The sequence below is a fragment of the Urocitellus parryii genome, chromosome 10 (assembly GCF_045843805.1).
Source record: "Urocitellus parryii isolate mUroPar1 chromosome 10, mUroPar1.hap1, whole genome shotgun sequence".
NCBI lineage: Eukaryota > Metazoa > Chordata > Mammalia > Rodentia > Sciuridae > Urocitellus > Urocitellus parryii.
The window spans coordinates 54488925-54516893 of NC_135540.1; the positions used below are offsets into that span (position 1 = coordinate 54488925).

Here is a 27969-nt window from a genome sequence, read left to right on the forward strand (position 1 = left end):
TATCCAGCAAAATTAAGTTTCAGATTTGAAGATGAATTTAAAACCTTCCATGATAAACAAAAATTAAAAGAATTCAAAGAATTCACAAGTAGAAAGCCTACACTACAGAGCATTGTCAACAAAATGTTCCACGAGGATGAAGTGGGAAAAAAAAAAAGTGAAAACCAGCAAAGGGAGGATTGACACTAAAGGAACATTCAACCAAATGAGAAGCTAAGACAAATCAAAAACCAGAAATAAATCAAAAGACAGGGAACACAAATAATATCTCAATAATAACCTTGAATGTTAATGGCCTAAACTCATCAATCAAAAGACATAGATTGGCAGATTAGATTAAAAGCAAGACCCAACAATATGCTATCTTCAAGAGACTCACCTCATGGACAAAGACATCCACAGGATGAAGGTGAAAGGATGGGAAAACACTTCTTACTCACATGGATTACGTAAACAAGAAGGGGTTTCCATTCTCATCTCAGATAAAGTAGACTTCAAACCAAAGTTAATCAGAAGAGACAAAGAAGAACATTTTATACTTCTCAAGGGAAATATATATATAAGGAGGACACAACAATTGTAAACATTTATGCCCCAAACAATGGAGCATCTACCCATATACAAACAAACCCTTCTCAATTTCAAGAGTTAAATAGACCACAGTACAATAATACTGAGTGACACACATCTCTCACTACTGGACAGATCTTCCAAACAAAAGCTAAATAAGGAAACAATAGAAATAAATAATACAATCAATAATTTACATTTAACAGAAATATATAAGATATTTCATCCATCAACAAGCAAATATACTTTCTTCTCAGCAGGACATGACTCCTTCTCTAAAACAGACCATATCTTATGTCACAAAGCAATTCTTAGTAAATCAAAAAAAAAAAAAGAGAGAGAGAGAGATAATACCCTGCATTCTATCAGACCCCAATGGAATGAAATTAGAAATCAATGATAAAATAAAAAATATAAGCTACTGTAACAAATGGAGACTAAATATAATACATTATTGAATGATAATTGGATAGGAAAAGAAATCATGGATGAAATAAAAATATTCTTCGAGGTAAATGAGAACACTGATACAACATATCAAAATCTCTGGGACACTATGAAGGCAATACTAAGTGGAAAGTTTATTGCACTGAGGGCATTCATAAAAAGAATTAAAAAGTCAGCAAATAAATGACCTAACACTACATCTCAAAGCTCTAGACAAAGAAGAACAAATCAATAACAAAAGCAGTAGAAGACATAAAATAATTAAAATCAGAGCTGAAATCAATGAAATTGAAACAAAAGAAACAACTGAAAAACTGATAAGTTGGTTTTTTGAAAAAATAATTAAAATAGATAAATCCCACATGGTAACAAAGAGAAAAAGAGAGAAAACTCAAATTGCTAAAATACAAGATGAAGAAGGAAATATCAAAACAGACATGTCTGAAATACAGAAGATAATTAGAAACTATTTTGAAAATTCATACTCCAATAAAATAGAAAATATCAAAGATATCAACAAATTTCTAGAAATGCATGATCTACCCAAGCTGAATAAGGAGGTCATATACAATTTAAACAGATCAATTTCAAGTAATGAAATAGCCATCAAAAGCCTACCAACCAAGAAAAGCCCAGGACCAGATGGATTCTCAACCAAGCTGTACAAGACTTTCAAAGAAGAATTAACACCAATACTCATCCCTCAAAGTATCCTTCCAAACTCATTCTATGAGGCTAATATCACCCTGTTATCAAAACCAGACAAAGACACATCAAGGAAAGAAAAGTTCAGACCAATATCCCTGATGAACATAGATACAAAAGTTCTCAATAAAATTCTGGCAAATTGCATACAAAAACATTAAAAAGATAGTGCACCACAATCAAGTGGGGTTCATCCCATGGATGCAGGGTTGGTTCAACATATGGAAATCAATAAACTCAATTCATCATATTAATAGATTTAAAAACAGGAATCATATGATCATCTCAATAGATGCAGAAAAAGCATTGACAAAATACAGCACAACTTCATGTTCAAAACACTAGAAAAACTAGGGATAGTAGGAACACACCTCAACATTGTAAAAGCTGTCTATGCTAAGTCCAAGGCCAGCATCATTCTAAATGGAGAAAAATTGAAAGCATTCCCTCTAAAAACTGGAACAAGACAAGGATGTCCCCTTTCACCACTTCTATTCAACATCATCCTTGAAACTCTAGCCAGAGCAATTAGATGAAAGAAATTAAAGGAATACAAATAGGTAAAGAAGAATTCAAACTATCACTATTAGCTGATGACATAATTCTGTATCTAGAAGATCCAAAAAATTCCATCAGAAAACTTCTAAAACTAATAAGGGAATTCAGCAAAGCAGCAGGATATAAAATCAATATCCATAAATCAAACACATTCCTATATATCAGCGATAAATCCACTGAAAGAGAAATTAAGAAAACTATCCTATTCACAATAGCCTCAAAAAAAAATTAAATACCTGGGAATCAATCTAACAAAAGAGGTGAAAGACCTCTTACAATGAAAACTATAGAACACTAAAGAAAGAAATTAAAGAAAACCTCAGATGATGAAAAAAATCTCCCATGCTCCTGAATAGGCAGAATTAATATTGTCAGAATGGCCACATTACCAAAAGCATTATACAGATTTAATGAAATTCCTATTAAAGTCCCAATGACATTATTCATAGAAATAGAAAGAGCAATCATTAAATACATTTGGAAAAACAGGAGACCCAGAATAGCTAAAGCAATCCTTAGCAAAAAAAAAAAAAAAAAAAAGTGAAGCAGGAGGCATCACAATACCAAACCTTAAACTTACTACAGAGTTATAGTAACAAAAACATCATGGTATTAGCACCAACATAGATTTGTTGACGAAGGTACAGAACAGAGGACACAGAGACAAACCGACCTAAGTACAGTTATGTCATATTTGATGACTGCCATTCTAACAGGAGTAAGATGAAACCTTACTTAGGCCAAAAACATTCATTGGAGAAAAGATGGCCTCTTCAACAAATGGTGGTGGCAAAACTGGAAATCTATATGTAGCAAAATGAAATTAAACCTCTCTCTCTCTTACCCTGCATAAAAATCAACTCAAAATGGATCAAAGACTTAGGCACTAGAACAGAGCCCTGGGCCTAATAGGGGATAAAAAAAAAAAAAAATAGGCCCAAATCTTCACGACGTCGGCCTAGAATCTGACTTCCCTAAAGACTCCTAAAGCACAAGAATTAAAACCAAGAATCAATAAATGGGATGGAATCAAACTAAAAAGTTTCTTTTCAGCAAAAGAAACAATCTGTGAGGTCAACAGAGAGCCTACATCATGGGAGCAAATTTTTACCCCTCATACATCAGATAGAGCACTAATCGCTAAGGTATATTAAGAACTCAAAGTAGTTTCTGATTGTGTTTTGTATTTCAGTGGTATCCATGGTGAAATTTTCTTTTTCATCTTGAATTTTAGTAATTTGACATTTTTGTTTTTCTTCATTGGCTGAGAATTTGTCAATTTTATTTATTTTTTTCAAAGAACTAGCTTTTTGTTTTGTCTATTTTTTGAATTTTTTTTTGTTTCAAGTTCATTGATTTCAGCTCTGATTATAATTATTTCCTGTCTTCTACTGCTTATGATGTTGATTTGTTCTTTTTCTAGGGCTTTGAGATGGTTAGGGCTATAGCTCAGTAGTAGAACACTTACCTAGCACATGTAAGGCACTGGGTTTGATCCTAAGCATATGAAAACATAAATAAAGGTATTATGTCCATCTACAACTAAAAAATACATTTTTAAAAGTTAGGATATTTAATTCGTTACTTTCTATTCTTTTAAAGAATGTACTCAATGCAATGAACTTGTCTTAGAAGTGCCTTCATAGCATCCCAGAGATTTTAATATGTTGTATCCCTATTCTCACTTAAGTTGTTTTTGTGTTTTGTTTTGTTTTGATTTGGTTTTGGTTTTATATTTCATGCCTGATTTCTTCAGCTATCCATTGGTCATTCAATAATGTATTACTTAGACTCCAGGAGTTGGAACAGCTTCTATTTTTTTGTTTTATCCTTGATTTCTAATTTCATTCCATTACGATTTGAGAAATGCAAGGGATGATCTCTATTATTTTTTATTTGCTATGAGTTGCTCTGTGGCCTAAGATAAAGTCTATTTTAGAGAAAGATCCATGTGCTGCTAAGAAGAAAGTGTATTCAGTCCTTGATGGAGGAAATAGTCTATGTTTCTTAAGTCTAAAGTATTGATTGTAGTTTTTAGTCCCATAGTCTGTTGAGTTTTTATTTGAAAGATTTATCCAGTAGTGAAAGAGGTGTGTTAAAGTCACTCAGTATTATTATGTTGTGATCTATTTGATTCTTGAAATTGAGAAGGGTTTGTTTGATATACATGGATAAATGCTCCATTATTTGGAGCATAAATATTTATGATTGTTATGTTCTATTGATATATAATTCCTTTAATCAGCATGAAATGTCCTTCTTTGTCCCTTCTGATTAACTTTAGCTAAAGTCCACTTTATCTGATATAAGGATAGAAACCTCTGCTTGTTTACAAGATCCATGTGAGTGATGTATTTTTTTTTCCCATCCTTTTACCCTTAGTCTGTGAATGTCTTTGCCTATGAGGTGAGTCTCTTGGAGATAACATATTGTTGTATCTTCTATTTGAACCCAATCTGCCAGTCTTTTATTTTTTTTTAAGAAGTAAAATCAAGAATCAATAATTGGTCTATTGTATATCCTCTTGTAAGAAGTGTGTTACATCACATTTTTATTCATATATATTATGAATAAAAATGTGATGTAACAGACACTACTTTGTGTGTGTGTGTGTGTGTGTGTGTGTACATTTATTTATTTTTTAGGCCCCAACTTTCTTTTTTTAATGATTTTATTTATTTATTTTGCATTACAATTCTTAATACACCATTATACATTAATTTATCATATCTCTGATTATATATAAGGTATACTGACACCAAATTCACATCTTCATACATGTATTTTATATAATGAGTCTCCTTTCACCAACCATACTATTCCCCTTCTCCCTCCTTTTCCCTCCCACCCCTATTCCCTATCTAGAGTTAGTCTTCCTCCCTTGCTCTCCCTCCCAACCCCATTGAGTCATCCCCCTTATATTAGAGAAGACATTCAGCATTTTTTTGGGGGGGGGGGGGGATTGGCTAACTTCATTAGAATAATCTGCTCTAATGACACCCATTTTCCTGCAAAGGCCATGATCTTATTATTTTTTATTACTGAAGTAATTCCATTGTGTATAAATGCCACATTTTTTTAATCCATTCATCCACTGAAGGACATGTAGGTTGGCTCCACAGTTTAGCTATTGTGAATTGTGCTGCTATAAACATTGATGTGGCAGTCCCTGTAATATGCTGTTTTTAGGTACTTTGGGTATAGTCCAAGAAGAGGAATAGCTGGGTCAAATGGTCATCCCATTCCCAGTTTTCCAAGAAATCTCCATACTGCTTTCCAAATTGGCTGCACCAATTTGCAGTCCCATCAGCAGTGTATGAGTGTACCTTCCCCCCCCCCCCCCCCCCCCCCCCCCCGCATCCTCACCAGCACTTGTTGTTCTTTGTCTTCATAATGGCTGCCACTCTTACTGGAGTGAGATGGTATCTTAGAGTAGTTTTAATTTGCATTTCTCTGATTGCTAGAGATGATGAGCATTTTTTCGTATATTTGTTGATTGATTGTATGTCCTCTTCTGAGAAGTGTCTGTTGAGGTCCTTAGTCCATTTATTGATTGGATTATTTGTGTTTTTTTTTTGGGGGGGGGTGAGTATCTTCAGCTCCTTATATAGCCTAGAGATTAGAGCTCTATCTGATGTGTGAGGGGTAAAAATTTGTTCCCAGGATGTAGGCTCCTTATTCACCTCACATATAATTTCTTTTGCTGAGAAAAAACTTTTTTCATGTAATGTTTTGCCAATGATGTTTTGAAGCACCAGATTTCTAGCTGCAAATTCTTTTAACTTTTGTTTATCATGGAAGGTTTTTATTTCATCTTCAAACCTGAAGCTTAATTTTGCTGGATACAAGATTCTTGGTTGCAACGCTTTATCTTTCAGTGTTTGAAATATGTTGTTCCAGGATCTTCTAGCTTTCAGAGTCTGTGTTGAAAGATCAGCCATTAACCTAATTGGTTTACCCCTAAATGTAATCTGCTTCCTCTCTCTTGTGGCTTTTAAAATTGTCTCCTTGTCCTGTATATTGGGCATCTTCATTATAATGTGTCTTGGTATGGATCTCTTGTGATTTTGCACATTTGGCATCCTGTAGGCTTCTAGAATTTGAATTTCTGTTTCATTCTTCATATCTGGAACGTTTTCTAATATTATTTCATTGAACAGAGTGCTCATTCCTTTAGTTTGGACCTCTATACCTTCCTGTATCCCAATAACTCTTAAATTTGGTCTCTTTATGCTATCCCTTATTTCTTGGATATTCTGCTCTTGGTTTCTTATCAGTCGCACTGTGCTGTATATGTTCTTTTCAAGATGATATACTTTGTCTTTGTTGTCTGATGTTCTATCTTCTAAGTATTCTACTCTGCTGGTGATACTCTCATTTGAGTTTTTAACTATTTATTTCCTTCGTTTACAGGATTTCTGTTTTGTTTTTTTGTATAACCTCTATCTCCCTGTAGAGTTGATCTTTTGCTTCTTGGATTTGTTTATGTAATTCGTTGTCAAGGTGATCTTTCATTGTCTGCATTTGCTGTCTAAAGTCTTCCTTGAGACTCCAGATCATCTGACCATGTATATACTGAAATCTTTATCTGACATTCCTTCTACTGCAGATGTTACCTCTTCTAATGTTGAATTGTCCTGCATCGTTTGTGGTCCTTTCTTTCCTTGTCTTTTCATACTGCTCACGTTTCTTTCCAGCTCTGTGTGACTGTTGTGTTAATGCTTTCCCCCCGATGTATATATTACCCTTGTATAGTTTCAAAATCTCTCTGATCAGCCGCAGAACCTCAATGGTAGCCACGCCCACGGAAGATGGCAAGTAAGGTTTTCCAAGATGGATTCCATCTGTTTCCCACGTAGGGTGTTTGATGTGGTGGGGGTGCTGGTGTTAACTTGTGCTGTGTTCAGAGCTCGGTCTGGTGACTCACAAGCAAAACCTCTGACGCCCACGACGCGCCGGACCACCTTCAGTCTATGTCTTTTGATTGATGAGCTTAAGACATTTCTTTTCAAAGTTATTGAGATATCACTTGTATTCCCAGTCATTCTGGTTTATTTCTGATTTTTAATTTGAATTAGTTTCTCCTTTGATTGACTATTCCTTTAGTGTAGTTCCTTCCTTTGCTGTTCTTCACATTTATTTTTCATTTCTTCTTCATGGAATATTTTGCTGAGAATGTTCTATAGTGCAGGTTTTCTAGCTGTGAATTCTTCTAACTTTTGTTAAAAGAAGGTTTTTATTTCATCTTCAAATCTGAAGCATAATTTTGCTGGGTATAGTATTCTTGGTTGGAATCCATTTTCTTGCAGAGCTTGGTGTATGTTATAACATGACCTCCTAGCCTAAGAGTCTGGCTTGAGAAATCGCCATTCTTTTTCATTTCTCTTTATTTCCCACTCTTCTGTATGTTTTCAAATAACCCATCTTCGAGTTCTGCTTTTTTTTACATTTTTCAACTCCATAATTTGATATTTTTAAAAAACCTCAATCACTTCCTGAAATTGACCATTTCTATTATTTAGTGTTTTTCTTGTTTTATTTAACTGTTTATCTGTATTCTCTTGAATTGTTTTCTTAAAACATTATTTTTAATTCTTCTTTGGGTAGTTGATATATCTCCATTTTTTTGTATCAGCTACTAAGACAGTACTGTGTTCTTTGGGTGGTGTTATGTCTCAGTTTTATAAATTTCTCCTTGCCTCACATTGATGTCTGCACATGAAGAGTAAGGATTCGTTTCATTCTTTGCATGCTAACTTTTCTGGGAAAACCCTTCACTCATTAGTCTGTTCAGTGATTCTGGGCAAGTAATTTGGTGTTGACCATGGGTAGGTTTGCTGTGTGGGGAGAGTTTGGAACTTGGATCCACAGGTTTAGGCCTGGAGCCTGAATACCTAGTCTGAGCCTAGGTCTAAGGAATTGACCTGGCACCAGGACACTCGCTGAGCTTCAGCCAGCAAGGGCTGACCAGGTGCTAAAATGGACCTGGTGCTTAGAAAGACAGGGATTGGCTTGAAGCCTCCTTCCACAGCAGATGACTGGCATCAGGATCTGTTGCAGTAAGTAGGATCCTGGGTCTGTTGGAGTTTGAGGCTGCAAAGAACACACCCAGAGAGTGGGGCCAACCTGAAGCCTGGGCTTGTCTGAAACCTTGGTAGGTTCTGGAGCTTCATGAACCTACAGTGTATACTTCTAGGTACCAGCCTAATGGCTAGAACTACAGTAGCCAGCTTGGTACTAGGGAATGGTCCAAACGCTGAACTGCTGTTGCCAATCTGGTATCTGAGTCAATGTTGGATGGCCTAAAGCTGCTATAGTCAGTCTGGCAATATGGTGTGTCTGGACCTGGGGCTGCAGGATGCTGCCTGGCACAAGGGAAGACTTGGAGGTTATCTGAAAGTACTAACCTAGAGTCTGAAGCAATACAAATCTTCCCAGTGCTGGGTTTCACTGGAATGGGTACATTGCAAGAGTCTGAGGCAAAGTGTGATGCTCAATTTCCTCTCCTTGTCCCAAGTAGAAGGTAACTCTCTCCAAGCTGTGCTGCCCAGGGCCTGGGGAAAGGGTAATCTGGATAATGTAAAAACTGTCCCTCCTACCCTTTACATGCATCTTTTCTTACTTCTGTGCCACAACAAGGTGCTATAATATCACACCTGGTTTCCTTAGCTCATGTGAAGGAATTTTTGTGTGAGGATAGTTATTCCATTCCATTTCTGTGAGGGGATAAGCTCTGGAAACTCCAAAAATCAGATATTTTTCTTAAAAGAATTAATTTCCATCTATCTTAAACTTCCACACATATTATTTACTCAAACTAGTCTACCTGTGAAGGTGCCTCAGGTTAAGGATTTGTTTTCTGTTATGGTTTTGATATGCGGTGTCCCTCAAAAGATCATGTGTGAAATAATAAAGTATAGAGGTGAAATGATTAGATTATGAGAACCTTAACCTAATCAGGGCATTACTTCACTTGAATGGGTTAATTAGGCGGTGAGTGTAGGCGAGTGGGGCGTGGCTGAAGAAGGTGGGTCACTGGCACTGGAGGTGTGCCTTGGGGTTTATATTTTGTCCCTGGCCAGCAAAGTCTCTCTGCTTTCTGATGGCCATGTTCTGAGCTGCTTTCCTACTCCACACTCTTCCACCATGATGTCCTACCTCATCTTAAGCAATGGAATTGGTTGGCTATCTATGGACTGAGACCACGGACATTAGGAGCCCAAATAAACTTTTCCTCCTCTAAAATTGTTCTTGTCAGGCCTTTTGGTCACAGTGATGAAAAAGTTAACTAAAACATTTTCCCACTTTCCCCTTCACAATCTTGTACAGGAGAGAAACATCTCCTGGTCATCTGAATAACAAGGTTTCTTATCATGGAGTGGAAAATTTTCTAGGATCAAAGGGATAATTTGACAATTTTTTAATAGGCTCATCACAAAATCTATACCTTTATTTCCTCCCTAATCATCTCATTAAACAGATACATTTCAAAAAAATTACACTTTGTTTATTACCTACTGATGAAAAAATTTTCATATGGGAAAATGGACCCATTTAAATAAACTAAGGAAACAAAACTTACCAGCTCTGCATTTCCAAGAATTTAAACAAAAACGTGGGTTTCAGACACAGACATCTGCATCTCTTGGCAAGCAACAGCACCTCTCTAGCTTTAGTGCCCAGCCAAGCTGGCTGAGGAGAAGGGAGCTGTGACTCTGCTGGAAGAGTGATGAGGACAGTGCCACACAAGTTGTGCTGTGGACACCTGCAGAACCAGTTTGGTTGCTCCTTTTGTGCTGGTATGTTTCCAAGTTACTTTGCTCTTGGGCAAGAAAAAACCTGTATCTAATGAATTTTAATTTGTTTTCGTTTTATAAAATATTTGGCGCCTTTCTTATTAAATTGAGCTAGAATGTATAAAAATTACCTGACAAGCTATAAATAATTGAGGCTATGGATGAGAGAAAATACAAGATAAATGGAAACTCTGGTTTAATTACTATAAAGAATGCACCCTATGTGATGGACATCATTATCCAAAGTGCATGTATGAAGACATGAATTGGTATGGACATACTTTATATGAAGACAGAGATATGAAAAATGGTGTTCTATATGTGTAATAAGAATTGTGATGCATTCTGCTATCATGTATTTAAAAAATAAAATCAATTTTTTTAAAAAAAAGAATGCACCCTAAGAGTTTCATGCCCATTACATTCAAAAATATAATGTTGGCAACAAAGTCTGGGCATAAGACGGGTTTTGTTTATATATATTCAGTATTTTACACATTTAAAATGAACCTGCAACTGAGTATAGTGCACATGCCTGTAATCCCAGCAAAACAGGAGGCTGAAACAGTAGGATCACAAGTTCAAGGTCATCCTCAGCAATTTAAACTAAATAAAAAGGGCTGGGGATGTGGCTCAGGGGTAAAGTGTCCCTGAGTTCAATCCCCAGTACCAAAAATTTTAAAATGAACCTGAATTTGGAGGACTCTAAGATGACCAAATAGAGGTGATCAGCACTCACTTCATCCACAAAGAAAAACCAAAACAATTAACAAATAAATAGCTGCATTTCAAGATGAAGTAGCTGAGAGAGAGCACTGGACCTCAACAAGGGAGAGATGGGAACCCTGTGAGACACAAAGACCTAGATGGTAATATACAAACAGAACAAAGCATGAGGCATTAGCTCCTTAGAGGGTGATCGAAGCACAGCAGGGGAAAAGGTGAATGGAAGAGTCCCAGCAGACCCCAGAAGTTCCGCAGTCACCAGAAGCTTGGAGTCCAGCTAGGAAGCTGCATGAAGTCCATATGGTAACTTTGCTTTGGAAAAGAATTCTCTCTCCCTTCCAACCCCCAGAGCTACTATAGCCCAGTGCCATCTTGAAAATAGTCTCAAGAGTTAAGAATCCACCTTCCCTAGGGGACAGAAGCCTCTATCCCTTGAATAAACCCATTCCACCATATCTGCACAAAAGGCTACAACCTCATGAACCCAACTAGACTCAGTTGTGCATTTGTGCCCCAGCACTCAAGCCCACACAATGTCCTGCACTACAGGGGACAGGTGGTCTGCCACAGCAATGACTACTACACCCAACACCTGAAAAAACCAAAGACCTGGGGCCTATGCCCCCAATACTTCCAGTCTCCCACAGCTGCCAACAACTGCAGGATTTGAGGAAACACATCCTATGGCCCATATCCCTGGCCCCCCAATTCTCATTGCTGGAGGTTTCCAGGACCAGCAGCATCCAAACCTGCAAGGCCTGAAGACATGACCACTATGGTCCATATGCCCAGCAATGCTACTATCAGTATCAGGCACAAATGCAATCAGCATTCAGCACATAACTACCTTAGTCTTGAAGTCATATACTGGACCACCTCCCATACATTGCAAAGTCACCATGCTACCTCCACAAACACCTGAAGTCTAAACAAATGAGATACTTTCACTGCTAAGGTAGATTAGAATTGAAGAATTCAAATGTAGATCATATCTCTGGGCCCACTCAGAACCAAAGCCAAAGCACTCGATCTCACTGACACCCTATGTACAACTTATCCACAAGAAAATTTTTCCATGTAAAAGAAAATCCATAAGATCAGAAGATTACTGTACCAGAAGCACAGGCATCAATGTATTGCCACAAAAATCATGAAAAATCAAGGAAGCATGAAATACACCCAAAGAACACAATGATCCCAGAAGATTTTAAAGTAAAGAAAATCTACAAAATGCCTAAAAAAGGAATTCAAACTAATGATCCTAGTTAAACTCAGTGAAATACAAGAGAATACAAATAGAAAATCAAACAAAGGAAACAATATATGATCTGAATGAGAAATTCAACAGATATGGAAAAAAAAAAGAAACAATCTTGGGTCTGAATAATTCAAAGAAATAAAAAATACAATTGAGAGCTTCAACAATAGACTAGACTAAGCATAAAAAATAAATTTGAACTTGAAGATGGGTATTTTGAAGCAAATAAGTAAGACTAAATAAAAGAAAAAAATAAAAAGAGTGAAGAAAGCCTATAAGACTTACAGAATACCATAAAGCAAACAAATATTGGCATTATGGATATTCAAAAATGAAAAGAAGGAAAAAGGCATAGAAAACCTATTGAATAAAGTGACAGCTGAAAATATCCCCAAAATTGGGAAAGAAATGGACATTCAGGTCCAGGAGGCTCAATGAACCCCTAACAGATTTGGCCAAAATGAACCTCCATGACACATTATATCAAATTGTCAAATAATTTGACAAAAAGAGAATCCTAAAAATATCAAGGGAAGGGCTGGGATTGTGGCTCAGTGGTAGAACACCTGCCTTACATGTGTGAGTCACTGGGTTTGATTCTCAGAACCCTACATAAAAAAAATGAATAAAATAAAGGTCCATAAACAACTAAAAATTAAAAATATAAGACAAAATATCAAGGGAGAAGCAAAGTCACATTTAGGGCACCCCCATTACACTAACAGCAGATTTCTCAGCAGAATCCTTACAAGCTAGGAAGAAATGGATAACACATTCAAAGCTCTGAAATGAAGGAAAAAAAAAAAAAACTACCAACCAAGAATATTATACTCAACAAAGTTATCCTTTGAAACTAAGGTAAAACAAAGACTTCCCCAAACAAGCAAACATTGAGGGAATTCATCACCACTAAAGCAGTCCTGTGAGAAATGGTTCAAGTCCCACATCAGGAAGCAGCAAATACCATCATGAAAACGTGAAAGAATCAAATTCACTGGTAAAGTAGACACAGAGAGGAAAGAGAAAAAAAATCAAACTTTATAACTGCAGAAAACCACCAAATCACAAAAAATAAATAAGAGAAAGAAACAAAGAATATACCCAATTATAGAAAAAATTAACAAAATGACAGGAAGAAATCCTTACTTATCAACATAAACCTGAATGTAAACAGATTCAATCTCCTAACACAATGATACAGAGTGGCTAAATGAATACAAAAGGAAGACCCAAAAATATGCTATCTACAGAAAACTCAATTCATGAGACAAGACATTAAGTAAAAAAAGATTAACATTAAACAGTGACATGAGATGGGAGGGAAAGGGAGAGAAAAGGGAAATTGCATGGAAATGAAGGGAGACCCTCATTGCTATACAAAATTACATATAAGAGGTTGTGAGGGGAATGGGAAAATAAACAAGGAGAGAAATGAATTACAGTAGATGGGGTAGAGAGAGAAGAGGGGAGGGGAGGGAAGGGGGGATAGTAGGGGATAGGAAAAGTAGTAGAATACAACAATTACTAATAGGGAATTATGTAAAATTGTGGATGTGTAACCGACGTGATTCTGCAATCTGCATTTGGGGTAAAAATTGGGAGTTCATAACCCACTTCAGTCTAATGTATGAAATATGATATGTCAAGAGTTTTGTAATGTTGTGAACAACCAATAAAATTTTTTTAAAAAAAGAAAAAAAGAAAAAAAAAACATTAAGTAAAAACAAAGGACTGGAAAAAAGATATTCCAAATAGAAATCAAATGCTAACAGAAGTAGCTGTATTAATAACAGATAAAATAGACTTTGTAAAATGGCAAAAAAAACAAATAAAGCACTTATACTATATTATGATAAAGTGATCAATCCAATGAGAAAATATAGCAATAAAGCAAACAGTATTAGATCTTAATAGAGACAGACTCCAATACAATAATAATTAATAGCTGGAGACGTCAATATTCCACTTTCATCAGTGGTATGATCATCTAATCAAAAAAAAAATCGGCAAAGAAACACAGGAGCATATTGTAGATCAAAAGAACCTAATAGGGGCTGGGGTTGTGGCTCAGTGGTAAAGCACTTGCTTCACATATGTGAAGCACCAAGTTCAATTCTCAGCACCACATATAAATAAATTAATAAAATAAAGGTCCATCCACCGTTCAAAAAAAAATCTCAAAACAAAAAAAAAACCTAATGGACATTTATAGAACATACCATCCAAAGGCTACTGAATTCACATGCACATCATCATCACATGAATATTCTCCAGTATAGACTGTGTTAGGATTCAAAACAAGTATCAACAAATTAAAAAAAAAACACACACACACAGAAAAATAATCAAAATTACACATCTTCTTGACTGCAATGGAATAAAACCAGAAATCAACAGAGAAACTTCAAAAGTTGTACAAATACATGGAAAAAAATAACATGTTCTTACATAACCAATGGAGCAATGAAGAAAACTAAAGGGAAATTTAAAAATTTTCCTGAAACAAAAGAAAATGGAAATACAACATTTCAGATGGGATACAGCAAAAAGCAGAACTAAGGGGGAAGCTTATAGTACTAAGTGGCTACACCAAAAAAAACAGATTCCAAACAAAGAACGCAGTAGAAAGCAAGAACAAATCAAGCACAAAATTAGTAGATGGAAAAAAAAAAAAAAAAGATCAGGATAAAAATAAACAAAATAGACTAAAAAAGAAAAAAAGTAAATGAAAAGTAGATTTTTTAAAAAAACTAAACAATATCAACAGATATTAACCAAGCTAACCAAAAAGAAAAAAATGAAGAAAATAATAAAAATAAAGAAGAAAACAATAAAAATAAAGACATGAAAAGGAAACACTACAACTAAACCACAGAAGCATAAAGTATAAACAACTACATGCAAACAAATAGGAAAATCTAGAAGACATGAGTAATTTCTGGACACATATAACCTACCAAAATTAAAACACAAAGACACAGAAAAACTAAACAGACCAACAAGTAGTTATGAAATTGAATCAATAATAAAAAGTACCCCAAAGAAAACCCCCAGGATCTGATGGCTTCACTCCTAAATTCTATAAAACACTTGAAAAAGAGCTAATACCAATTCCTCACAACCTAATCCAAAAAACAACCTAATCCAAAAACTGAAAAGGAGGGAATTGCACAAATTCATTCTATGAGGCTAGTGGATACCAAAACCACACAAAGGCACAACAAGAAAATTACATACCAATATTCCTAATAAAGATGTAAAAATTCAACAAATAGTAGCAAATCAAATCCAACAGTCCATCAAAAAGATTATATACCATGATCAAATAGGATCTATCCCAGGAATGTAGAATGGTTCAAAATATGGATATCAACAAACATAATCCATCTCATCAACAGACTGAAGGGCAAACACCATATAATCATCTCAAAGATGCAGAAAAAGCATTCAATAAAATTCAAGATCTTTTCATGATAAAAATCCTCAAAAAATTAGGATTAGAAAGAACATACCTCAACATAATAAAAGTTACATATGACAAACCCACAGCCAACATCATGCTAAATGGGGAAAAGCCTGAAAGTGTTTCTTTCCTCTAAGATCTAAAACATGATGTCCATTTTTACCATTCAACATAATAGTACTAGAAATTTTAGCCAGAGCAATTAGGCAAGAAAAAGAAAGAAAGAGCATCCAAACTAGAAAGGAAGAAGTCAAATTACTCCTATTTGCAGGTGACATGATCCTATATGAAGAAAACCCTGAAGCCTCCACCAAAAAAACTGCTGGAACTGTTATTTGAATTCAACAAAGTTGCAGGATACATAGGCAACATATGAAAACAAAGTTATAATAAAAAGGTGCATTTTTATATGCCAATAATTGGCAGAAAAAAACATTTTTAATCCCATTCATAATATCCGCCAAAATATAAAACTCATTTAAAAGAGGCCTACAATGAAAACTATAAGGATTATGATTTAAAAAATCATAGAAGAAAATTCCAAAAATGCAAAGACACTCCTTATTCATGGATTAGAAGAATTAATAGTGTTAAAGTGTTTAATCTCCATACATGATGAAACACTATTCAGCCATAAAAAGGATGCAAGTCTATCATTTACAGCTACATGGATGAAACTGGAGGACATTATATTAAATGAAATAAGCCAGGCACAGAAAGACAAATACTACATGTTCTCACTCATTTGTGGAAGCTAAAAACAAGCTAATCACATAGAAATGGAATAGAGGTCACTAGAGGACAGGAAGGAGAAAAGAAAAAGACAGGGTAGAATATGAGCATCAAACTAGAGTTTAGGGATAGAAGCAAGTAGTATTAACGGTCTATAGCACAGGAGGATAATTACAGTCTACAACAATGAATTACACACTTCAAAATAACTAGAGGGGAAGAGTTTGAAGGTTCCCAACACAAAGAAATGATAATATTTGTATACATATATTATCACACTGAACCCCATAAATAAGAATATGTATGTCAATTAAAAATAAAACTCTTTTAAAAATAAAAGTTTGACACATTCTCCTATCTCCCAGTTTTTGAGGATTAGGACAAAGTATACTTTTTTAAACTACTAAAATTACATGGCAGTAGGTAGGCTTATGCCTGAATTTTAGGAATCTAAAGAACAGTTTTTCATGCAATCTTCTTTTAGTTCCCCCTTTTTTTTTCCATCTGCACCCACTCCAGCTAAACCCTTCCTATAATTCTACTGAAGAAATATGATGTTACTAATTTATTAAGGGTCAAGACTGAGTCATTTCCTTCCAACTCTAAATTTCTGATCCCACCTCAATAGCCTGGTTTCCATCTACATGAGAGAAATCAGGCTTATTGTTTCTTACCTAACAGTCTTGCGTGTTTCATAGAAACATATTTATGGCTTGGTCCAAGTATGCATCCCTTCACATTACTGCCCACATCAATTGTTTGTTATTCATGGACCATTTAATATATTTTCAAGTATCTTTTTGTGCATATACATTTTTACTTCTCTAAAAGGGTAGGTCAAGGACTATCAGTCACAATTGTTGGTATTTTACACAATGCCCAACTTCCTTTCTTGACCCTAGTCAATATTCAGCAAAAGTCAGATATGAGGCATCTGTTAAAAGTATGGTTTGTTCTGTATGACCTGCAAATGAAATGATAACTGACATTAGGAAACCTTCAGTCTAGCAGAATTGGGACAACTCATTTGATACTGTACATTTGAGAATCAATTCCATCACTAGGCTAATGTCACATGACCAGAAGGTCATCATTTTCTAAACATCCTATAAACTTTTGTCCTCACCACCCACAGAAGCCCTTGGTCCTTTTCTGACTCCCCTTCATTTCCATCCACATGAGCTGCTTTGTTAATTTATCCACTTCTTTCTAGGGCAAATTAACGCTCCTGTGATGCCACCTAGAGAACTTCCATTTTGTGAGTTTATTATGATTCTATAAAAAACTGTGCATTTTTTAGTGAAATTTGTAAAGGCACAAAGCATACACCAAATAGAGATCTTTATTCTGGACTTTCAGACACCTTTCACCCATCCCACCACTCACCTTAAACTGACTGCTAAACAGCATATTCCTCCAGGGAGAAATCCCTGAAATGGTAATATGCACATTTACATCCTAAAACACAATGTAGGAAAAAATAAAGCAATGGTAACTTGGATAAAGTGGAGATTAGAGAGTACCATATGAAACCATTAGTTCAGAGGTCCTGAACAATGAATTTAATCTTTTGGATACTAATAAATCAAATACAAATAGCAAAAGTGAAGAACATACATTCCTGGAGGTTCAGAAAACAACTTGAAAAGGCTATTACAAAAACCTTACTACTACAAAATATGTCATTCAGCAACAATGGCATGACCTGGTTGCTTGTTAATAAGTGAATCTCAGAACCTCTCCCAGACCTGCTCAATCAGAATTAAGTTACCAGCAAGCTTATCTAATCACCATCAATAGCCATGAATGCATGCTCTGCATACACATTATGGCTCTCCAACTATTCTATTTTAAAAATTAAAAGACTTTAATTTATTCAGTGGATTTTTATAATATCAAAACTGTCAACCCTAGATGACCTCAGCTGGGAAATCCTGTCCCTAAATATTTCTGTAAGACATGTAAGTCTGGAACTATCTATTCATTCATTATTTGTTAATTGGTTCCACCTAGCACTGAGAATAAACCAAACAAAAACATTTCAGGGAAGACGACTGATTAGAAACATGTAAATAAAGAAATCATCATATGTAGCAAACTGTGTCTCCCACCATGACATGGTGAGCCATTCCTCATAAAAATGAGTTGGGCAACCAAAAACACTGTCGCCCACTTCAGAAAGTGAAACTAACTACTAAAACCATATGGGAGTACACACAAAAAATTATACATGGCTGTTTATAGAAGCATAATAATTACATGGCTGTTATTATTCATAACAGTCAAAGAGTAGTAAAAACCCAGATGTCCACTGACTGATGAATGGATAAACAAAATGTAGTAAATTCATAACAGAATATTATTTGCTCATATAAAAGAATGTAGTATTGATACAAGCTGTAACACACATGAACCTTTAAAACATGAGCCCAAGTGAAAGAAACCAGGCACAAAATATGTGTATTCTATAATTCCATTTATGGCCAAGTCCATAATCAATAGCAAAATCCACAGAGACAAAGTACATTATTGGTTGTCACAGACTAGGAGTGTAGGGGAAAGATGGAGAATGACTATCAATAGTATAAGGTTTCTTTCAGGGGAAAGAAGATGTTCTAAAATCAGATACTGGTATTGTCTGTACAACCCTGGATACACTAAAAACCACTGAACTATACACTTAAACATATGACCCAAAGACAAAGGAAAAGGATGTGATGTGGTTTGTATATGAGGTGTGGCCCAAAAGCTGTGTCAATGCATGAATATTCAGAAGTAAAAAGATTAGATTATGAGTCATGGCCTAGTCAGTTCACCCTAATTTGAATGAGTGATAAAAGTGGGCAGTTGGGGTACAGCTGGAAGATATGGGTAGCTGGAGGTGCATTGTGAAAGGGCTCATCTTCCCTATGGCCCTTCTGCTCCTTGGCCACCATAAGTGGAACAGCTCTTGTCCACCAGCCCTCCACCATGATGCTCTGTCTCACTTCAGGCCAAGGGTAATGGAGTCAGCTGATAATGGACTGCACCTTTGAAACCATAAGTCCGAGTAAACGTTTACTCCTCTAAGTTGTTCTTGTTGGGTGTTTTGGTCACAGCAATGAAAAGCTAACTAATACAGGATGCAAGCATAAAAAAAAAAAAAAGAGAGAAGAATTTAAAGAGCCTGAGCAAGAGCTATGTTCATCTAAAGTTCTAGTCACTAGAATTTCCACTATTATTCCACAGCTAACACTTCCTTGTGAAAGAACTGAGTCCTTAGAAAGGGGTAAGTCACAGAAATAACTTCTACTAACAAGGATTCTCTCCTTAACCAAACTCTGCCGGTCCTTCAACACATCTTCAGAACCCAATTTCAGCAAGAATCCCCCACCTTCTATCTGACCAAATTCCTAATCTCACACCAACCCAGCAGGACTGATCACACTGCCTGCCTCTAGAAAGCATCCTGTTTAACCAGAATCCTCCCCAACTCCTGATGTTTCCTCGTACTTATTTTCTACCCACTACCCTAACTTGCTTTGTAACTATAAATTTCTACTTTTCCAGGCCTGTATTACAAATAGCCAGTTGTTTATTTCATAGTCCTTTATTTATTTTCTTTTATAGTTACTGTCCTCATTATTTTGAAGACACAAATACTTTCCCCATTTCTAACTCCTTTATACATATTTATAATTTAAGAAATATGTTTCCATTTTTCCTTGTTGTACTTAGATTTGAGCCCAATCTCTCTGCCCTACTGCAAAAACTCCATTGCAGCAGTCCCTATACCTAGAGAACCCCCGGTCATTTTAACAAGTAGAGTAAATTGGTTTGTTCTTTACAACTTACGTGAATACTAAAAAAAGTCATTCTTTTCATTTGAATTAATTACAGTAAGCCTTTTTTATGCATCAGTTCTATAACTACAGATTCAACCAAACAAGGATCAAAAATATTTAGGAAAAAAAATGTGTCTGTATTGAACATGTATATTTGTTTTACTCCTCCATATTCCCCAAGCGATACAGTATAACAACTATTAACACAACATCTACATTGTAATAATACATAATCCAGAAATGACTTAAAACTATATGGGATGATGTGTTTTAGGTTATTTGCAAATACTATATCATGTTATAGAAAGGTCTTGAGCATCCTGAACCAAAACATCATGTACACTGTGAGACTATTCTACTTAGTAATATGACTTCAAAACAATTCAGAAGCCAAGAGCCACAGCACACATCTATAATCCCAGCTACTCTTGAGGCAGAGGCAGGAGGATCAAGAGTTCAAAGCCAGCCTCAGCAACTTAGTGAAATCCTGTCCCAAAATAAAAAATAAAAAGGCTGGAGATATAGGTCAGTGGTAAGAGCATCCCAGGGTTCAATTTCCAGTGCAAAAAAAAAAAAAAAAAAACATTCAGGATAGGAGCTTTCCTGTCTTGTTATACTGGCATACTTAAAGAAAACTGATTCATCTCAGGTCAAGAGATGGTAACGTTAAAAATACATCAACTATAAAAATACAGTTGATATAAGATTTTCTCTTCAATATGACTTTTACATTTCAAATTTAAGTAATTTTTATTCCTTTTTCAATTCAAAGAAAAGAGTAAAATAGGGTTCTCAATTTCAGCATGAATGACTTTTTGGACCAAATACAGCTGGTGTTGTAGGATCTGTCTTATGCACTGCAGGATATTTAGCAGCACCCATGTCCTCAAAGAGATACCAGAAAAACCATCTAGCTACACAGACAAACCAAATCATAACTGTCTCCAGAATTGCCAATCACCACTAATGGTAGCAAAAAAAATCTCACTTGGTTGAGATCTACTGAGGAGAGAACCACTCCCCAAAATTAAATGCAACAAACCAGACATGCTGGCACACACCTGTAATTCCAGCAATTCAGGAGACTGAGACAGGAGTTCGCCAACTTCAAGGCCAGTCTGTGCAACTTAGCAAGATGCTGTCTCAAAAAAAAAAAAAAAAAAAAATACAAAGGACAGGGGATGTAACTCAGTAGTAAAGTGCTACTGGATTTGACCCTTAGTACAAAGAAAAAATAAATAAATAAATGCAACAGAGCCAGGCTGGGAAGCTTACTGGCACTTCAAATCCAAAGAAGCAACTACAGTAAAGGAAGGAAAAGGGAGGATAACACTGCTAGGTAAAATGCCAAAAACCAAGCATAACAAATTGCCCAAAACCAAGATTCCAAAGTAACACTGTCTTTGGAAATTCCTTGCCCTGGGAAGAGAATCAAAATACATAAATATACAGGTAAGTAAAAAGAGCTGTCTGAAATGATATTAAAAAAAAAAGTTTATACCACACTGTCCAACTCCTGTGACTATTAACCACATAAGCAGCACTTGAAATATGGTTAGTGCAACTAAGAAACCCATTGTTTTCTGTATTGTTTCATTTTTTAACTAAATTTAAGTTGCCACTTGTGTCTATTAGCTATCTTACTGGACAAAGATCTATACCTTGCTATCATCTTGCTACTAATTGTGTTAGTGAACTTGCTTTTACTGTAACAAAATGCCCAAGATAATCAACTTTAAAGGAGGAAAAGCATATTCTGACTTATGGTTTCAGAGTCCAGACCATGGTTAATTGATTCCTTTGCCTTTAGGCCTTATAATGAAGTACACATCATGGCAAGGGATTTGTGGTAGAAAAAGCTGATCACATCAAGGCAGATGGGAAGCAGAGAGACACAGGAAGGGACCAGTTCCATCCCCTTGAAGACTGTTACAGTTTAGATATGAGATATCTCCCGAAAGCTCACATGTGAGACAATGCACGGATCAGAATTCAAACAATTAGATTGTGAGCGCTTTAACCTAATCAGTGTATTAATCCACTAATATGTATTAACTAGGTAGTAACTATAGGTAGGTAGGGTGTGGCTGGAGGATGTGGGTCACCAGGGGCATACCTTTGGGGTTTATAGTTTTCCAATGGTAAGCAGAGCTCTCTGCTTCCTGTTACCATGTCTTGGGGTGTCTTCCCCCACCATGTCCTTCCACCATGATGTTCTGCTTCACCTTGGGTCAAGAGATATGAAGACAGCCATCTATGGATTGAGACCTCTGAAACCATGAGCCAAATTAAAATTTACTTCCTCTACGTTATTCTTGTCAGGTCTTTTAGTCACAGTGACAAAAAAGCTGACTAAAACAAAGGGCACGCCCTCCAAAATCTGATCTCCTCCCACTAGACAAACAAGTCCCAAAGGTTCTATGGCCTCCCAATAGTAACACAGGCTGGTGACCAACCATTGAACACACTTGCCTCTGGGGGACATGTATTCAGACCATAGCATTAATCAATTTTAAAAGTGTATTCTTGGTAGAATCTCAGCTTTTTCTTTCCTTCAGGCAATTTTTGTAAAATCACCTCCCAGGCTTTCAGGGTAAGACTGGTACCAGGCTTTTAGGGTAAGATTGGCCAAGTTTTTTATGTTCCACCTCCACATTCTTGTTTCATTCTTGTACCATCTCAGTCTTCTCCAAACTCTAGAGAGGGCTGTTGGCCTTCTATGAAGGGCATCTAACAGTATAAGGGGAAGAAATGTTTGGGAAAGATATAATTGGTACAAGGAAGAATTATCTTTACTTATTTGTTTCATTAACACTCTCTCCAGCAGAATACAATACCCATGAGAGCAGGACCTTTTCTAAGTCTTTCTACCATTGCACCCCCCAGTATGTGGAACAAAGATCCACACAAAGCAGGGGTTAAATATTTAATGATTTAATAAATAACAACAATATGTGACACATGTGCCAGAAACCACAGGGTTTTAAATATATTAACTTATTAAACCTCCCTGTAGCCCTATGAGATATGCATGATTAGCCACACTATAAAATATAATCCCTGACATCACCAATGAGGATACTGAAGCACAGCAGGCTTAAGGGAACATGTCCAATATCACCCAGGTGCTAAGTGACAAAACTATAAGTGTAATCCTACCACATGTGCAGTTTTGTTCCCTTACTTAAGTCTAAGAATTTTTAATATCAGAAGCACCTTAGTTACTCTATATCCTGCCCCTATTCCTTTCCTGTTAGATCAAGAGATGCTCAGTATAGATGTAAAATACCTGTAGTGAAATATGATTACACATTCATGGTAACAACAGAGAGAGTGCACAGCAATTCAGATCATGAGCAAGTGAATGTCATGGGTCACATATTTCATACAGTTAGGTAATAATCGCCCGAGGCTCTCAAGATTTCAGCTGATAATAAAGGGTCATAGATATCCCAGGCAGAAGGAAGGGTAATATAAAACCATCCGAGTGTAAAGTATGGAAGGAAAGTTGGGCTGCACTATTAAAACAGGGGCGGGACAGGCGTTAATGGAAAAACAAACCAGAGTAAGATTACACATGCTTCTGAAAGTCACACTGGATTTCAGACTCTTCTGAGGGGAGTAGGACACAACTCCACCACAAGGCTAGTTCAAGTAGGGAACTCCGCTCAATGTGACCATACATAAAATGGGTGAATGACACCTGAGTCTCCAATTTTCTCTCAGAAAATTGACACCAAATACCCCAAATTTCTCTCAGCCCAACTAACACATCACTATAGGCAGATGAAAACTGGTCCCACTGGAAGCCAGTCAGAGAATGATATTCATTACATCTGATATTTTGTCAGACTGCCATGAAAGGACATTCCAAGAGCAAGGAGACTTTTGATTTTGCTTTGCTATTCTCGTAAACATATGGAGACATCACTCTGTAAAACAAAACATTTCTCAGTGCCACAACACTGTATTTTCCTATCTCCTGCCTATTTTCTCCATGAATTCACTTCCTTTACCTGATCTTAACAGGAGAAATTACCCAAAGCTTAATGTTTGGTCTCACAACAACTCTGTTCTCTATCCAAATCTAACCACCAGAGCTTTATTTAACTAACTAAATCTCTACAACTGTGATGTCTACACATCCCTCCTGAGGAGTTCAAGTATCACCAGTATGAATTGAAACATGTGTTAGTGTAAAATATCTCCCAATATGCAAGTACAAAGGTAAAACTAGTAATTTTATATTTACTACAAATAGTATTGAGCTTATATAGAAAAACATTTACATTGAAATGATAGAATTTTGGAAATTTGTCTAAATAATACTGAAATTTATTTCACCTGTTTCTTTTCAATGTGGATTCTATTTTAGTTATTTACAGGACTCATATTTCTATTGGACTGACATGCTCTATAGACTATCTGTCTCTCAATGCAGCATGCTTAAAACTCGATCCACAAATTGAGCTCTATTACATCTCTAAGCCTCAGTTTCTTCTCTATAGACTATCTGTCTCTCAATGCAGCATGCTTAAAACTCGATCCACAAATTGAGCTCTATTACATCTCTAAGCCTCAGTTTCTTCATCAATTAGATACTAATTGCAATAATCAGTCAAGGTTCATATGGGAATAAACAGTTGAGCCCAGATTCAAGTTCAGTCAGCTAGCTCTAGGGCCCCTGCTTTTAAATCCCTGTCTCATGATACCTCCTCCCCTCAGAAAATGTTGTGAAAATTCAATGTGTTAATTTACACAAAACATTTCAACATTTCTCTCCACTTCCTAGGACCCAAACTGTGGGACCATCTTTTAACATTTCCTCCCTTTTCATCCACTGAATTTAGTCAGGTTTTCCCTACTCTTCCTCACAAGCTGTTCATACACCTGCTCTTCTCTTCACAATGTCAGCCTTCCTTCACCTGTTCACACTGGATCAATCTAGAACGATAAAAAGACCACCTTAAATAGTGTTCAGGTGCCTGACATGCCTCAAATCTATTAATTCATTTAACCCTCCCCATAACATTTCTGGTCTTTCATGTCCAAGTTCTAACAGTGTACACATGTCTTCAGCAGACCCATCATCCTGGATCACCAATTTTATCCTATAATGAGACTGTTAAAGGTATGTGGCTTCTTCACACTTGTATCTATCAGTAGATATATGTGAGAGGTGCACGTTCTATTGGGAAGAAAAAAAAAAGACTTAACAAGGGTCAGAAAATTAAAAATCTAGCCCCATCAAAAATCTGCCACAGAGGCTGAGGATGTAACTGAGTGGTAGAGCACTTGCCTAGCATTTAGGATACACTGAGTCCAATATTCAGCACCACAAAAAAAAAAAAAAAAGGAAAAAAGAAAAAAAATTTCCCACAGAATCAAGTACTAGCTCTGTGGCCCAAATTTATAGCTGAATAACCCAGCCTCACCCTACCTATTTAATCTTATCTTCACTTCCTAACAAAAACTCCCCACAAGTCTTCTCTGTCAAGTAATTCTTACTCTAAGCATTTATTAGCACAGCTCCCCTGTGCCTCAGAAATCTGAGCTCTCCCAAAAACACCCAGGCCTAACTAATCTCTTCCCTAAATTGCAATAAATCCTCCATGTCTTGCCATTCACTCTTTCATAAATATATATCCATCACCTTGGAAAAGCCACTAAGTCCACCTTTTTCATCTCCACGTCTAGCACACGTCTGTACACAGGATACACATTAATTTAGCAAATGGGATAATAAATGAGTTGCAAGCAGTGTAAGTGAAATTATCTGCAAATACCCCAATCTAACCAACCTTATTTCCCTAACCATGAAATATCTCAAAGTCCCAGAACCAAAAACCTGTCTGAATATCAAGGCCATAGTTTCCTGTCCTTTCAAATCCATTATCTTTTCTACTCATACAAACAATCCTGTGAAGGACGGACACCCTATTACACCCTTAACTTAGCTGTGGTTCAAAGTAGAGTAATTTTCCTCAAGATTACACAGCTAGTAAATGGCAAAGTTGGGACTGGAGGCCAGTTCAGGAGTCTAGTGTTCTTTCCAAGAAAGCCTGCAAGGGTTCACCTTGAACATAGCAACAGATATGGTAAATTAATGACTTTGAAAGAACATTCGCCTGAAATAGCTTTTTTTTTTTCCTTTGACTCACCAAGGGCAAGTGATGATTTGCAAGACTGGCATTTAAACCTCATGATTCTGTTAATCTATGAAATACAAATTTCCATCGAACTTAAAACCAGTGTTCTTTCCAGACTCCAAAAGTTGGACCATCCCCATCCCCCGCACTTACAGTATTAGCTCTTTCTTACAAAGAATAATTACGGAAGGAAACAAACTTCTGAGGACACAGCATCTGACCAGTAAAGTCAACTGGCAGTCGTTGCTAAACGTTATAAAACCATTAGTCTTCCCACACCTAACTGTCACCAGGAATTCAGCCCTTAAACTATGTTTTTTTGTCAGAATTTCTATTTAAAGCAGAGACACAAAGAAGCTCAGTTCAGGGCAGTCTCGATTCATGAATGGCCACATTGTTGGGTACTCTCCTTTCACAGTGAAACTCAGAACTGAAACGACATGGAGTTGGACCCAAACCTGAGCCAAAACCCGCAGGAACGCGCTCAAGGCGCCTGCCTCAGCCTCCTCTGCAGACCTCAAGCCTCTCAGGGGAAGAAGGCGGCTCCCTCGCCGGGGTCCCAGGTTTTAGCAGTCGCCAGCTCCGTTGCAAAGAACGGTCCCGACGCCGTCTCTCTCGGAGCCTGGGCGCTGGAGAAGGGGGCGTTCTTCCCACAGATGTAGATCCGACCGGCCGCAGCACCCCGCCCGAGACCTCCACCTGCGCCGCGACACTGCGTCTCGGAGCCACCAAACACTCCAGCCTCAAGACGCAGCGACCCGGCTACCTACTCCACCCCATCCCCCCGCCCCGCCACGCCGCGCTCCCGGGAGGATGCAGAGGAGACCGGAGGGAGGCGGCGGCTCCGAAGGAACAGCCAAAGGTCTCTAGATGGGCATCTGCTCCTGGCCCTCTTGCCCTCCGCGCCCACTCACCCAGTTCTGCGCGTTATTGCTCAGCTTGACTTTCTTGCACAGACTCCCGGGGATCTCCATGGGTGCGGAGCGCGCGCGGATGCCGGGTTCTCGGCGCCCAGAGGGTAGCAGGAGGGCAGGCCGGCGGAGGCGGGGCCACAAGGCGGGGTCTCCTCGCGTCGGCGCGGGCGCGAGCCGACGTGCGCACGCGCTGCTGCTCCGGCCCCCGGGACTGCGCGGCGCAGGGCCGCGCCTGGGAAGAGAGCGCTGGGCAGAGGTATTGGGGGAGGGGCGAAGGTCGGGCGTGAATCCGAGGCGGGAGCTGGGGGCGGAGCTCCACGCACGCACCCACGCGAACTCGCACCAGGCTTCTCCTTGATTCGAGACAAGGGCGGGGCCTGGGAAGTAGTCTTAGAACCTCTGGGCCCCACCCGGCTGGCCACGCTGTGGAGAGCATGCGCACAGAGTAGGATTGCTTCTTCTCTGCCGGCCGCCAGGCGCCTGGAGAAGAGCAAGGATGCCCTTCTTGTCTAGCACCAGGCTTTCTCAATTGAGGCTGGTTTGAAGAAGAAGGTTTCCTGGGCTCCCATCTCTGCCTGAGTCCTCCTGGCTACGTTTTTAAGATATTTTCCAGCCTTGCAAAGGGAGGATTTAATTTAATTTAAATTTAATTTTCATCACGTGTTGTGCGTTGCTTTAAAATTCTAATCAATGGCAACAAATCCCACTGTTACATATAATTATAATGCATCAATAAAAAGGAGGAAAGAGCTATTCAATTCGCAATTTTTGAAAAAGCCAATGCCCCTTTTTTGTTGTTCTTTTTAAATATACATGACAGTCGAGTG

At 37.3% G+C, this 27969-nt stretch overlaps 1 protein-coding gene across 1 annotated transcript in view; it reads right to left on the reverse strand.

Annotated features, from left to right (window-relative positions):
* The window catches only part of Papss1 (3'-phosphoadenosine 5'-phosphosulfate synthase 1), a 110158-nt gene extending 82858 nt beyond the window's left edge, over nucleotides 1–27300 (reverse strand). Inside the window, exon 1 of the mRNA XM_026403185.2 lies at nucleotides 27143–27300. Coding sequence (XP_026258970.1) covers nucleotides 27143–27202 — 60 coding nt within the window. The 5' untranslated portion in view covers nucleotides 27203–27300. The remainder of the gene's footprint in view (nucleotides 1–27142) is intronic.
* Between the last annotated feature and the right edge of the window lie 669 nt (nucleotides 27301–27969).